Source organism: Zychaea mexicana (assembly GCF_025766255.1).
Source record: "Zychaea mexicana strain RSA 1403 chromosome Unknown BDB00scaffold_41, whole genome shotgun sequence".
In the NCBI taxonomy this organism is placed as follows: domain Eukaryota; kingdom Fungi; phylum Mucoromycota; class Mucoromycetes; order Mucorales; family Lichtheimiaceae; genus Zychaea; species Zychaea mexicana.
In genome coordinates this window covers 60851-76189 of record NW_026516704.1, presented here as the reverse complement: position 1 = coordinate 76189, position 15339 = coordinate 60851, and the positions used below count along the sequence as shown (strand labels likewise).

At 34.7% G+C, this 15339-nt stretch overlaps 1 protein-coding gene across 1 annotated transcript; it reads right to left on the bottom strand.

Moving 5' to 3' along the window:
* Positions 1-8557: 8557 nt before the first annotated feature.
* Positions 8558-9787, bottom strand: BDB00DRAFT_872822 (uncharacterized protein; the record flags this gene model as incomplete). Its single annotated transcript, XM_053127008.1, has 5 exons — positions 8558-8920; positions 9085-9242; positions 9318-9368; positions 9432-9543; positions 9599-9787. 5 exons carry the CDS (start codon positions 9785-9787, stop codon positions 8558-8560), a joined length of 873 nt encoding a protein of 290 aa, XP_052979234.1.
* Positions 9788-15339: the final 5552 nt, after the last annotated feature.

Sequence of the window (15339 nt, the reverse complement as noted above, 5' to 3'; positions counted from 1 at the left end):
TTAGAGATTTAATTCACCCCCTTGGCAATAAACTCTTCCTCTCTAGTCTAAAAAGAAAGTAAAATAAAATTGTTCAACATCTCTATAAAGCTTAGCAATAGTTAAAATTAAATTATTATATAAGAATTTACTTTTATGAGATGTAATTTCAAATTCTTTTTCTTTATTATTCTTTTTAATAATCTCACTCATTTCATCTGTCTCCTTATGTAATGTTCTCATAACTAAATCATCATTAAGTGGCAGATTCATTAGAAAATCTAATACTTTAAGATTAATATTGAAACCAATAGATGACATATAATTAACCATTTTATATATCATTTTATTTATAAATTTAATATTTGATTCAGTAAATCTTTTACTTCTAATTAAAGGATTAAAACTCTTAATATTATTAGTAATATATCCACTATATGTCTTAAATTCTTTGTTATCATTTAATTCCCAATAAATAGGTGGATATACTATAGGTAATTCATGACCATCAATCATACCTAAATATTTAATATATTTTTTCAATTGGTAACTAGGAATAATTTCTCTATGAGTTTTTTTACTTTTAACATCATATCGTTCTAAGATATTGAAAAGATCACTTTTCATATCCAAATAACTAATAATAACAGTACCACCAATAGTAATAAAATTCTCTTCATTCATTGTAAAATTCTTCAAATATAAATTAAAAGTTACAATATCCTTAGATTTATCATCAACTTCTTTAATATATTTTTGATATAAACATTCTTTATATATAGTTTTTCCTAATCTATGAAATAAAGTAGCAACTGATTGTTCTTTATTATCTTCATATTTCATAATAAAGGGGATTAACAAACTTAAAATCAAGAACAGCATCAAGGATTTATCTATTTCTTTAAACATAAAAAGATATTTTTTGTTTCTAATAAATTTTTCATTTTCAAAATACATTTTTAAGTCATCTTCTAACAACTTATAGTTATTTAAAAATATTCTAAACCTAGGATCTATATTTAAGAAATCCTTAGACTTACTCATTTTTTCTAGTTTTTTCAACCATAAAGAATGTAATTTTTCTTCTAAATTTAATTGTTTTTCTTTAAGAGATAAAGTATCATTTGATAAAATTTCTTTAATAGTAATATAACCATTAGAATTTTCATTTGTAAGAGAAAAATCTTTTGAATCATTTAAAGTTGAATTTAAAATATTATTTTCTGAAGGGTTTTTGTTTATACATACTACTGAAGGTAATAAAGCTAAAAGTAAATTATCCGGAGTATTGATCTAGATATTACTGGTAATTAAACCATCAGGTGTTTTAATCCTAATGTAACTTGAAATAAGCTCTGTGAAAGAGTTTAAATCGCAGGTATTCGAAGGGAAAATAGGGCAATCGCTAAAAATATAGAATAAGTTTGTAAACATCATATTTTAAAGTAAGTAAGTAATTAGATAGCATCTAGTTTTTAGTAATGATTTATTTAGTTTCAAGATTAATTATCTCTAGTTACAGTACCGCCACAAGAAGGCATAAATCAAGGTACCAGGGGAGAATTTTATAAAATAATTATAATAATCTTTTATATAAATCATCAACCCAGAATGATTCGTTTAAATAATAGTAAATAACTAAAATTCTAATATGACATAATAACATAATTATTAATAATATAGAATTATTCCAATATCTTAATGAAATAATAAGGCAAACTAATTTATGTAATAAAGGTCTATTCTTAATATATTCTCATTCTTCAATTTTAATTAGTTTACTTAACATACCTATAATTAAAAAGAAACAACCAAGAATTCCAATAAATGTAAATAGACAAATACATAAAATTAAAATAGGAGTAGGACTTCTATCACTACCTCTAAAATATTTATTTAATAAATTAAATACATCTTGTGGATTTTTAATGAATTTTAAAATTGATTTTACAAAATTATTACTATTTTCATTTGGAGAATTAATCTTGAAGTTTCCATCTGGTGGAGGACTACCAGATCTTTTAATAGAGTGATAATACATTCTTCCATACATTTCTCTCATTTTTTTTCTTTCTTCATAGTTATGATTCATTATTTCACCTAATCCATAAGTAGCAAAACCACCAATAGTACCAACAATACCTAAAAACAATCCATTTCTAGGATTTGTTTTTGCAATTTTAACTACAGCAGTTATTGTTGTTCTAGAAATAATTCCCGCAGCAGCAATTCCAGGAGAAGTAATTAGTTTATCATTATTAGAATTACTATTTGATGGATGATTTTTTGATGCTGCACCTCCATCTCCAAAATTAACATTAAAAGTATTTTTTGATGAAGGATTTGTATTAGATAAATTAGGGGCAGAACTTATATAAATTAATAAACCTAGTAATACTAAACCTAAAGAGCCTGTAAAAATGTTAGAAAGATTATCATTTAAGAAGTGAATAAATTCTATAAAATAAAGATGAATAGAATCAACTAGAATATTAGGAATTAAAAATACAGATGCAAATCTAAAATGATTTTTATCTATAGAATAGTAATACTTATGTTTAAAAAAACTTAATAATGGATAGAATATTATTCTGTAATAAAGAATATTAAGTTTGTAATAATCTATTATATCCATAAATAAGTATTTTAAACCAATAACTAGAAATAACCCAAACTAAGTTTAAAGTTAATCGCAGGATACGAAGGGGGAATAGGGCGATCGCTAAAATTTTAAAAGACATTTTTGTAAACATTTTTTTTAATAAATTAATAAAATTAGATAGCATCAGTTAAATAATACTATTTTTTTAAAAAATAAAGACATTTAGTTTCTCATTAAATAATGATACTTATAGAATTTACCTCAAAAAGGTATGTCTGAATAAGATCCTATCTAGAAGGAAAGAAGTATGTTTGTTTTCTTTCCTTCTAAAGGAGGATATGTAAATAACTGTTTCGTGTTAAACCCATTACCCCCCAACGACCTTCTACTTTTTTGCCATCTGACTTTCTTGATGTACGTTCACCCCACGCGTTGCAGCCGTTGACCCAACCCTCAATTTGCTTCGTCGAGTTTGTGAGTGGTCCGAAGCGTTTTTCCAAGATATATTTTTGCTGAGCTGACACCAAGAAGATGTGCTCGAATAGGGTATGGTTCGACGGTCGTTCTGGCAGCATGACTTGCTTCAAGTATTCCAGGGCTTCCTGTTTAGAAACAGTGACTACACAAAACGTTACAAAACACGAAACCTATAATGGAAAAAAGCTGCTTTTACCTTTGTATTGATACACAATTATATCACTTGCCCAAGATGAAGCGTTGACACTTTCTTTAGTAACAACGGTCGATGATGTAGTGCATGGGGTAGAAGATGAGGAGTCGCCAATTTGGTCACCTGAATACATTTATGTCAGCCACAGGTCTATTAATGAGACTACAAACACACTTACTATCATCTGTATATGTGATGTACACAAAGGGATTCATCTCTTGTACCCTCGTTGACACCAGGCTCGGAAACAGTGGATTGGCGCCTATAACATGTACGTGCACCATATCCAACTCTTGTATTCTGGCAACTGCTTGAAGCCGTTGTTCTTTGGTTTGTTGTAATCCAAGGGCTAAGCATGCCGCCTGGGACAAACTTAAGTCTGTGCATCCAAACATTGACGGAACAAGCTTAAAGAAGTAAAAGATGCTGTAGCTTAAAGAAGAAAGAAAAAGGTGCCCCTGCATCCCCTGCATCCCCTTATTTGAGGAACCCGAAAAGGGGTGCACCCATCTGGGGGCAGTTTCATTATTCATCAAGAAAAATTACATCAGAGAAGTTTTCAATCACTGAGTAAAATTTTTTCAAGTTCCCACAGCGACGCGTCACAACTGTACCTTTGTTGTTTTGTCAATTGCTCACCTACAACAATGGCCTCTGCATCTGATAGCCTTGGATACCTTGTCTGTGTCTTTCCCACCTACCCGACCGAAGTAGTTACAGAGACTTTTGACAACCAGCAACAACTTGACGAGTGGGTTAAAGAAAACCCCAAGCAGCATGCCAACTTCATCACCAACAACAAGTACATCTCCGTACCCAAGGCTTCAGATGCCGGCCGTCCTCGGACAGTTGAACGTAGTATCACTTTTTTTGTGATCACTCAAGAGAAACATTGGCTCCAGCTGCCCCTGCTCTGCCTATAGACTCAACTGAACCTGCTCCCATCAAAAAACGTCGACTTGCAAAACTATCTATTAAAGTAGATTGTCGTGCTCGATACCGTATTCAATACTTATTCTCAGGCAAAATCAAACTTGTATATCACTGGCAACATCAACACCATGACCCTACCAAGATAACTAATGCTACTCGCTCACAACTCCCTGCTGAAACACGTAAATGGATCGAAGAACTTGTCAATAACAAGTTGGAGTGGGATCAAATTCAGGAACATCTGCGTTTGACTAATAAAGAACTTTCAAGATGTAAGTATCATCTATACATGTAAAGCAAAACTATGATGATAACTTGTAGAGATGCTAAGGGGACCGGCCATGGTTATGATGATTTTAATGCAGTCTAGTAACCCTAGATGACTAATTAGCTGAAATATGTCAGGATAGCCAAACTAATTTTTATTGAAATAATTCATGCACGAATGTCTTGGCATGCATACATTTAAATTTTTGAAAAAAAATAAAAATTGAATTTTTTTAATATAAAAATAACACCACAGAATATAAAGCAAAATATATTTGTTATATTTTTTAGCACTCTAACAAAACTACCCCAACGAAAACACAACATGGACCAAATGAACCTCCTCACATTTATTGCCATTATGGCTGAATTTATTCCTATTTTAGGAATAACATTGACGCTCTTAATAGAAAGAGCAAAGCATCTTACTGAACATCATCAAGATGTTAGTGAAAAAACAATTGCTGACCAACTGAGGGTCGAACTCGAAAAGGACCTCAAAAAGGCTAACATAACAAAGGAAGTAAGGGACGAGAACCGTACTGCAATAATGGGACGGATTAGGGCTTTTGCAAAATTCCTCAAATCCTCAAATCCTCAATTTTCCGATGCAATGTTAGAGGGTAACACCTCTGGTGCAGATTCCTCACAGGGCGGCAAAGAATTCCGATTCCAAAACACTAAAGGCCTGTTCACATATATTTGTAAGGACTTCCATTTAACAAAAGAACAAATCATGGAATGGTTTATAAAACATGAACGTATTGGTTATCGAATTGAAAAGGCAATTGCATGTGATGAAATTACACCAGAAACTGGTGAGAAACATGTTCATATATAGATACAAATGAATGAGCGGTTCGACACAAAAACAGCACGTAAATTCTTTACTATCGATGGTGTTACTCCAAATATTAAACCAGGTAGTAATCCACAAAAGTCCATTAGCTACTGTATGAAAGGAAAAGATTATATTTGTTATAATATGGATCCAAATTATGAAGTTAAGACCAGAAAAATGCACCAGCAGTTACTTGGATATCAATTAATTACGAAGCAGCTTAATATGCGGAAGGCAACCGAAATATATCCAGAATTACTATGGAAATATGATACTGTAAAATCAAATTTAAATTCTTACTTTCATGATGCAGATATGGAAAATAACCCTGGAAATAAATTACATATGTGGTCTATGTTTAGGATTGAAACAATGTTTGGTGGTAAAAATAAGATACCACAATACTGGATTGTAGGTCCATCAAATGTAGGTAAGACATATAACATTGATGTATTAGAACAAGGTGGCCATCGAGCATATCTAATGAATAAAGAAAATGATTGGTCAGATTATAAGGATGATGATTATGATTTTATGTATAATGAAGAAACAGGTTCTGATTTCAAATTAACATTTTTAAACCAAATGTTAGAAGGAACACGGTTAAAACTTAATGGCAAATTCACAAAGTCAATAACTAAAAAGAAAAATATGCCAATAATACTGAATAGTAACTATATGCCGCACATGTTATACAAAAACAAATCAGTATATGAGTTAGAGCCAACGCTCAATCGTTTATATATTATCTATGTTGATAAGAACCGTAAAGGTCATATAATATGGAATCCATACACAATGAAGGTGAAGGATTATGAAAATAAATTCATGTATTATGAAAACATGGATCTGTATGAGGACTTATACAAAGGTGAATTCGAAAACAAATAATAAGATCAGCATACATTTATCCGTTATGCACATAATAGTGGTCAGGATGATATTAACAAATATACACCGATGGATAAAACAGTAGAGGAACTACAAGAATTAGCTCACATAGAAGAATATATGAAGGAACAAGAAGAAAAACATAATAGTAATAATACACAGAACAATAAACAATATAATCCACCTCAACAAAATAATAGAGGATGGTCAACTATAAAGGTACCATCATCAGTAGATTATAGGCATTGGGAAGATGTGTTTAATAATATAAAATGTGATGATGTTGTAAATGATACTACTGCTTGGGAAAACCCACCAGAAGATATAGACAACATAAATACATAGATGTAAGTACATCTGAATCAGAGAAAAGCAGTGACTGCAACATACCAAATAATATACCAAAACGTAAAAGGAAAAAAAGACACATTAAAAATAAACGGAGAAACAAGCAAATAGTAGAAGAAATACAGCCAAAAGAATATTTTGAAAAGCATAAGGATATAAAACAGGCTATAATAGATAATATAGATATAACAAAAGAAACTAACGTCAAAAATAAATCAACAGATACTAATATAAGTACAAGTATAACTGATGAATACATAAAACATAAATATAATTGGGCCAGTAAACACAAAGTTGATGCGGCCAGTTTCAATATGAAATTTTTTAATAAGCAAATAAGTAAGAAATTAATTTAGAGCTGAAGACCATATATGGCCATATATTCATGTAGCATTTCCCGGGAATTAAACTTATCAACTGTTAACCAACTATTATCCTTTACACTATATCCAACCCACTTAACCTCAAATATGTACTTATTACTGTATCAGTATACACATGTCCTACAATCTTCTCAATTTCATATGAATTACTATGTGCTATATTTCTCTGTTCTCTTTGATTTTTTCTCTTGCGTTTAGATGTATTATTTTCAGTTTCGTCCTCACTATCTATAGCCATATCTATTGATTGATTAATGTTAAGCTGTAGAAATTTCTGCTGCATGTCAACCATTTCGTTATATTCAGTATTTACTTTTTGCTCATTTGAAAATACTAAGTCAAGTTTGTTTTTCTTACTTGGGAATTCAAAATCTTTTCCATACCATAATTTATGATGTGGTTCTACCTCTATATTATACTTATTTACAAATCGCCATATATTAGTAAGAGTACAAGCAACACGAAACTGAATATTATAATATCTTATATCAGATATTTGCAATGCTGCACGATTATTATTAAATCGTTCAAATTTAGAGCCTAACATAGAAAACTGTGCTTCTATTGTGGAACGAAATGATCCAAACTTGTTATTAAAGTATGTCTCATTGATTGTTAACTTTTGTCCTGGTTCTTTTCTTATGGGATGTAAAAAATTACGGTCATAAAAACTATATCCAGCATCTGTCGCATTATCTTTAAACTTTTGTATAAATAAGTTATATCCACCATCCATTCCTAAACAATCTGCCTCACTTATTTTTTTATATAGTTTCATATTAATAAACATAGTACCATCATTTCTGATAGCACATTTTTTAGATACTGAAACATGTGTAATTATTTCATTCATATCCTGTATAACTTGTGTACGTACAGCTGGCCCTTTTAATTTATATGAATATAACTGTGAATGTGACTCATTTGGTTTATAATACTTTATTTTACTATCATGTCCATCAATAAATAGTGTAATATTCTTAAAACCATCTGGATTGTTTATTATTGCTGATAGAATGCGAATACGTGGTGATGAGAACATACTATCTAAATCTTGTTTTACCTTTTTATTCAATTCATTATAGTTAGTAATCCAGAACCGCTTATACAAATCATAAAATGTTGCATATGGCATAACAGTATGCATATCCTTTCCTGATACACCTGATACCATATGATATAATAATGCAAGTCCTTTTTCAATCTCGCAGTATGGCCCTGGATATTCAACATTTCCATATAAAACTGTAAGAAAATAAAATACAGGTATAAATCCAAATCTATGAAGTAATACATCCTTTATATCATCTATTGTATTATTCTTCATATCTTTAATAGCTGTTCTATGATTAAATCTATGTTGCATTTCAGGCCAAGATTTATCAAGAAAAGTCCATTTATTATCAATTAAATTTTTAGTTTCAATATCGAGTTGTTCAGTGTGTTGTGTTGTGTTCATTTTTATTTATTGTTATGTACTTTAAACAATCGCTCTTTTTTTTCTCGTGGGAGGCTACCAATATAAATAAAAAAATTCAATTTTTATTATTTTTATTGTAAATCAATAATTATTTCGGCCACTGATGGTTATACCGGTCATAGCAATTTTATTATCTATATTACAGCTAGTAGATTATAATTGGTTAGACAACTAATAGTAGGACGCCCGAGACCAGTAGCCTTTTGTCGATAGGATCATCAATGGTGCTTGCCAGGATAAGTAGTGAAGCACACGCATTGATTCGATCAGTGGTTTCGTCATACAGGTTCTGTGCAATGATGATAGATTCCAGCAAGACATTTCCAGGGAATTTGAGAGTCATGTTCCATTCGCCAAGGTTGTGCTTGCAGATTTTGCTGTAGAGTTTGTCTCCAAAAAAGGGAATCATGGCATGGTTAAGTCGATTGTTGTTTTGCAGCAGAAGAATTGATGACATCGAAAGGATAAGATAAGAGTCAGATTCTACTGTCAAGTTGTTGGTTTTCACAAAATCAAAGACATATTGCTGTAACGATAAAACCTTTCAGAGATGTCTACACGATCCACGATAAACGGAGCTCCATGTGGTGCTTGTAATGATAATGACAATTATGAGGTGGACGTGGCTGTGGATTCGTCAAAGGATGAGACTGGGGGCGAAATGAGCAGAAGTGTATCAGAGGGACAGACATCGTCGGCATCAGGATGGGTATCAATGGTGTTTGGAGTGGCTTCATAGTCAAGTTCGTCGTCGTAGCTATTAGAGGGACCGGAGTTGCTTGTGGTATTGTAGTTGGCTGAATTGAGAGGAGGACGACGCACATCAGGGGTAGCTTGACTGGTGGCATCTATGAACAATCAAAAAGAAAAACATAAATATATTGATAATATCTAACAATAAAATAGAAATACGTTTGTCTTACCATCTTTCTGAGTGTGGTACGACTGATCATCACTATTGCCGTCGGATTTGCCTGTGAAAGAATCAAAAAATCAATGTTAATAATCAATCATTAAATAAAGTACGAAATTCTTACCTGAAGATTGACCTTGGTCATGCGTGTGAATCAGAGTATTGTTGTGGCCCCCCACAATGCTGTCTTTGTAAATGGTAGTTGTCTTGACTGGCTCTTGATCATAGTTTTTTTCCTACAACAACACAAGAAAAATCAATAGCTTTCCAATACTTTTGTTCACTAACTACCTTTTCATTCAATAATCGGCCAACAAAACCCTTGATGGTATGAGGACTGCCCGAGTACGCCTTTATCTTGACCAAATCAGAGTGATATTCGTCGTATAGTCTATTTGCCGTCTTCTTGCCATTTGGAACCAAATTTTCGTGCCAATCAGAATAGTTTTTGAAACGCCAATCAGATGCAAATGTTGTCATGAAAAAAGGAGAAATCAATAGATCCGCATTTTCCTAAATCTATGTCAGACACGTTTAAGCAGGGGAAAGCAAAATGACAATGACAAACTCTTTTTGGAAGAGGACGAAAAGGGAACCGCGGTGACGAAAAGGGAACATAGTAACGGAAAAGGAATGGGTGGGAGAATGACAAGATTGAACAAAAAGGGAACGCAGAAACGAAAAGGGAACCATGGGTATGAAAAGAAAAATGTAGAAACGAAAAGGGAACGGGGGGGGAAATGACATATAGAATTGCCACAGCGATTACTTAGTAGCTGGAGTATACCTAGTATACCCAGGTATACCCCAGGTATACTCAAAATTTCTATTTGATATTTAGATAGAAAAACGGTCCAGGAACACGATTTATTATGTGGAAAAGTCCGACTTAATTAATAGGTTGTGGAGATATAAGCCATTTATTATTGAGCAAAGGCAATCTGTACCAAGTATGCCCAGTATACCCTAGGTATACCCTAGGTATACTCACAATTTGTATTTGATCTTTGGATAAAAAAATGGTCCAGCAACACGATTTATTATGATGAAAAGTCCTACTTCATCAATACGTTGTAGAGATGTAAGCCATTTAATATTGAGCAAAGGGTAATCTCAACTAAGTATGCCTAGTAGACCTAGGTCTACCCCAACTTTTTTTTAAAGTATAAATCCATTTGATAAGTAAAATATATTTGAGAATATAAGAATAGAAAGGGATAAGAGTCAAAAAGAGAGAAAGGGATACAAGATAAAAGAGACAAGAGAGATCTAATATAAAAGATAAAAAGGGGAGCAGAGAAGAAGATATGATAATAGTATATATAAAAAATCGAAAAGAGGAGAGAAGAGAGGTAAAGGTTCTATGTGATGAAGAAGTGTGATAAAATTATATGGCCTAAATACATGGCGTTATTTGGATATGTATGGGGCCCAGTAGCTATAAGCCAATAGGCAAAGTCTTGTTGTATTTCGATTGCCGTAAGGTGGTTTTTACTATAGCCAGCTTGGCGTATGAATTGGGGCTTACGCAGATAGGCTGCCCAGCAGAGACGGTACAAAAGGTCCTCATATGAACCACTACAGTTCGACCAGTTACCATCATGGAAGATGGTTTGGTTCCACTGGTTAGGCACAAGGCATTTCTTGCAAAAGCCCTCCCTTACTGGTTTTACACATGCTGGGTTAGAGACATAGTGGTCACCAAAGCAACGGAAACATTGACCAATATGAGCAATGCACTGGAGAGAGGTTGTATGCTCACTTTCGGCTATGCCAAAAGTAAACAAGCAAGGTATGCAGTGATCCTTAGCTATCATCATAACTGACTTGAAATTGTCAGCATCCGATATATACTTTCTCTTTCGAGAAAGACCAAGATATGCGTCAGTGGGGGTCGGCTAAGGAAAGGTGTATAGATTAGTACTAATGCTGACAGAGTAATAACGAAGATGACTTTGTATATACGTACAATTGATGGTGGTGTGTGATCGATAATCCAATCCATTGAGGGGCGGACAGTAGTAGAAGGAGGGAGAGGAGAATCTACAAATAGGTTGGAAGCTTAAGTGTCTAATAATTTTAATAGTAAAATGAAACTATGTGTATACCTTTGATTTTCTGGCAATAAGAGCAAAGCTCGACAATACCGTACCCAAAGCAGTTGGTAACTTGAGAGTCTAAAGACTCTGCAAGTATCTGCCGGATGCACTTTGATGCTAAAATGACATCGTTGAATGCTTGTCACGGGGATAGGTGCTGGCTTACTCTTTTCAGACTTTGTATTTGTCTTTGTTGGCGTTCAACGTCAACAAAGTACAGACACCGAGCAGGAGAACCATTGCGACCAGTGCGACCAGTTTCTTGTCACAGCGGAAAATCTTATGATAGTATCCTTTGATACATAGTATAATAAACCTTGAAATTTAGGGTAGACTAATTATAGAAAAATGCATTTTCTATCCTTATTCTTGTTTTAATTTTATTGGATTATTAAAGAGTAGAAACTATAATCAAATGATAACTTTTATTCTCTGGAAGATGCTGTAATTTAAGGGTAATGGTTATTCTTTTTTGGAAGCGATGATTCACGAGTAATTTTTGCTATCTCCATGAGCCAAGAATCCTACTTAGATTTCGATAATAATTCATGCATCAATCCTTCAATTATAGTATCGGCTATTATGAGATTATTGCTGTGCGAATCCAATATTGAGAGGTATTTGTTTTATTGCAATGAGGAACTGAACAAAAGACTACACATATTCAGATATAACAAAGTGAGAGACACATACATGTATGTGTCAAGATATACAGTAAAAGAAATATACATAGATAAAGAAGAAACGTGATTAAAAAGACGTAGCAGGAAGTTATGTAAAGTTAGACATGTTGGGAAAAAAGAAAAAATGGATTGCAAGGGAAGAAGGGTCCAAAGAGTACCTATATGTAAACAGTATACGGTATATCATGTTAGTGAAAACGGCGGCGGCGGCGACATGTAGGCCGGTCTTGGTCTTGATAATTTTCGCTTCCAGGTCCCATGAAGAAAGGCTTTATCAGTACGTCATGCGCTAAGCTATCAAATTATTTGATGTCACGATTGGCCTACCTATTTGATGAGACAGTAGAATGTACTGAAGACGACGTTGTCGCATCGTCTGAATGCTGATGGCTGTCCGGATCCTGCGCGTTATTGAATGACGTTATAAAAGAAATAATGGTCAATGACATACACACGTAGACATAAAGATACTGTACATGCTGCGCATTGCCTTACTTGTCTTGACGCCGCAGCACGCTCTAAACTGACCCTTCGTTTACGATATTGGAATAAATAACCCCATTTGTACGCCATCAAAAAGGATGCAGCCCATGAGTTTTTACATCGATCAAGTCCTATACTCAAAGGCAACAAGCTATCTTCCAGGTCCTTGATGGCTTGAAGCTGCAAAGTGCGATCAATCTCACTCCAAGGAATACTGTAATCATTGACGCCGAGTGAATTGCGAAGGTTGTTAACGGATTCCATCAAAGCAGTATGCATATTGATGATGGCATTCTCAGCACAAACTTGGTCTGCGTGGAAAAACTCGCGGTGTATCATCCGTTCAATCACCCTTACGTCCAATTCAGCCGCACGCCTTCTTCCGTTTACGATCTGAAACGGGCGGTCAATATCTCTTCTCCTTGTAGAGCCTAGAAGTATCCCATCTTGAGTATCTTCTTGAAGCGGTGCTGGGCTTTCTTGGTCGCTGATGAGAGTGTCAATGGTTTGACGCATATTTTCTTGATTTTCTTGGATATTTGTTAAGCTGTTGATAAGTTCTCTTTGAGTTTCTTGAACTTGGTTAACGCTGTCAGTAAGTGATTCAAAGCGCTGGGAAAGAGATTGTATATTTTCAAGCAAAGCTTGAATAGTTGCTCGGGGAAGTGGTGCCATGTGAGAGAGAAAAGAGGAAGAAGAGCGGAAAGCGCACAGTTCAAAACGGCTGAACAATCTTTTTTTTATGTTTGCGCGTCGCCAACACGCGTTCCGCAGCTGTACCACCATCACTCCACTGTTCATTGCGATCTACGCGTTCCGCAGCTGTACCACCACCACTCCACTTTTCATTGCAATCTATATAAAAGAGCTCCGTTACAATACAACTTTTTCTCTGTTACTAAACAAATATATAATGACTTCTGGGCTGCCAAACAAGTATCGTAAACGCCAAAAGCGATCATTGAACCCTGGAGAAACCATAGCATGCGGTTGGTGTCGCCAAGCTGTTAATAAAGACTATTTCCGCACGCATGCAGCGCTTTGTCTTCGTGAATATCAGAGAAAAAAGAGAAGAACCGATGATTGCGCCGATTCTAGCTTAGTTTCGAGGTAATGCAGCTAGCACTTCGACATGGTTAATTAATTAACTGAACGTGTCTTTTTGCATCAGGCCATTACAGAGACAGCATCTCGAACAAGTACTTTCATCGCCCGATCAACCGGAAGATTCTATTGAACGTGAGAGTGATGCGGCGATCGTTAACGGGCATAGGATAGATGCTAGTTATTTGCAACAAAGTTACAGTACTACATTGCATGCATCAACAAGTTACTGTCACCCAAATGAATTACCCAACACCATTCAAATCGAGGAACAACAAGAACAGCCAAAGCAGATACCGAGAGGAGATGGTACGTATTCGTAATATAGCAAAACACAAGATTAGAGCAGCTATCAAAGTTTCATTTTTGACTTCGCAGAAAGGGACAGAAGTGAAACCAGCAATAGCGGCAAGCTACTGAGGTTCGAATTTTCAGATGCCATCATTCCAAGACCGATGGAAATTATCAGCATGAAAGCACAGCGGATCTTTGAAAATTTTCCGGTTTCCAGAGCAGCACACATGGAATACCTTGGTCTTATGAATGAGATCATTTCAAGCATTGATCCTGGTATGTCAATCACTGTCAGCATACTGGATTGCGAGATAGATTATATTGACAACCCATATAATAGCCCATGAACATGTACATTCACAATACCGATCGAAAAGTGTGATGGAAGATATCTATCCAGTCCAGCCAACAATTTACCACATCTGCGAAAAAAGTTGCAAGATGTACACTGAAGCTGATTTCAGCAACGTATGCGATTACTGTTCCACACCGAGATACATTGCTGACTCAAACACGTTGCCACGAGCAACAATTGAGCAGCTTTCACTTGCTTCTCAACTTGCATATTTATTACACAATCCCGAAACACGCGATCTTCTACTTTACCGACATAATTACGTACACTCTGAAGGAAAGCTTTGTGATGTCCTGGATGGATCAGTGTACCAAAAGATGCGGGCCTCCTTATTCAGTGGGAAGTACGACATTGCCATAGCTCTTTATGCCGATGCATTTCAGCCATTCAAAAATAATGCTGGATGCAAAATGACTATTATCCACTGCACTGTTCTGAACTTTGACCCTTCCATCAGGTATAAACTACTGTTTGAAACCCAATCCTCAACAAATATAAAAGGCCATTGACAAGTTACATATATTATAATAGATATGAGAAAAAGAATATGTTGCAAATATGCCTTATACCAGGTCCGCGAAAACCGAATCACATTTGGAGTTTCTTGGAGCCAACGATGAGGGAGCTCACTATATTGCAAAATGAAGGAATGGAAGTGCAGATCAATGACGGTAGCATTGTCCATGCTCGTGTACACCTCCTTTTGGCTACAGGGGATATACCTGGTGTAGCAGCTTTGGCATGTCACACTGGGCATATGTCGTTCGATGGTTGTCGGATGTGCTTAGTAAAAGGGGAACACCCAGAAGGTAACAACAGAGGAGGGATATATTTTCCCAACGTATCAGCACCTTGGCGCTCAAAGGAGGGTTATAAAAACGCGAATGAGGTACACATGTATTGTTCAAACTTGCTCTACTTACTCTTATAGCTGTATTTGCTCTTAGTAACAATCTTCTCTTATTGCTTTTAGCCTGGTGTTCATTCGCCATCCGCTATGGCTGGATTGGATAG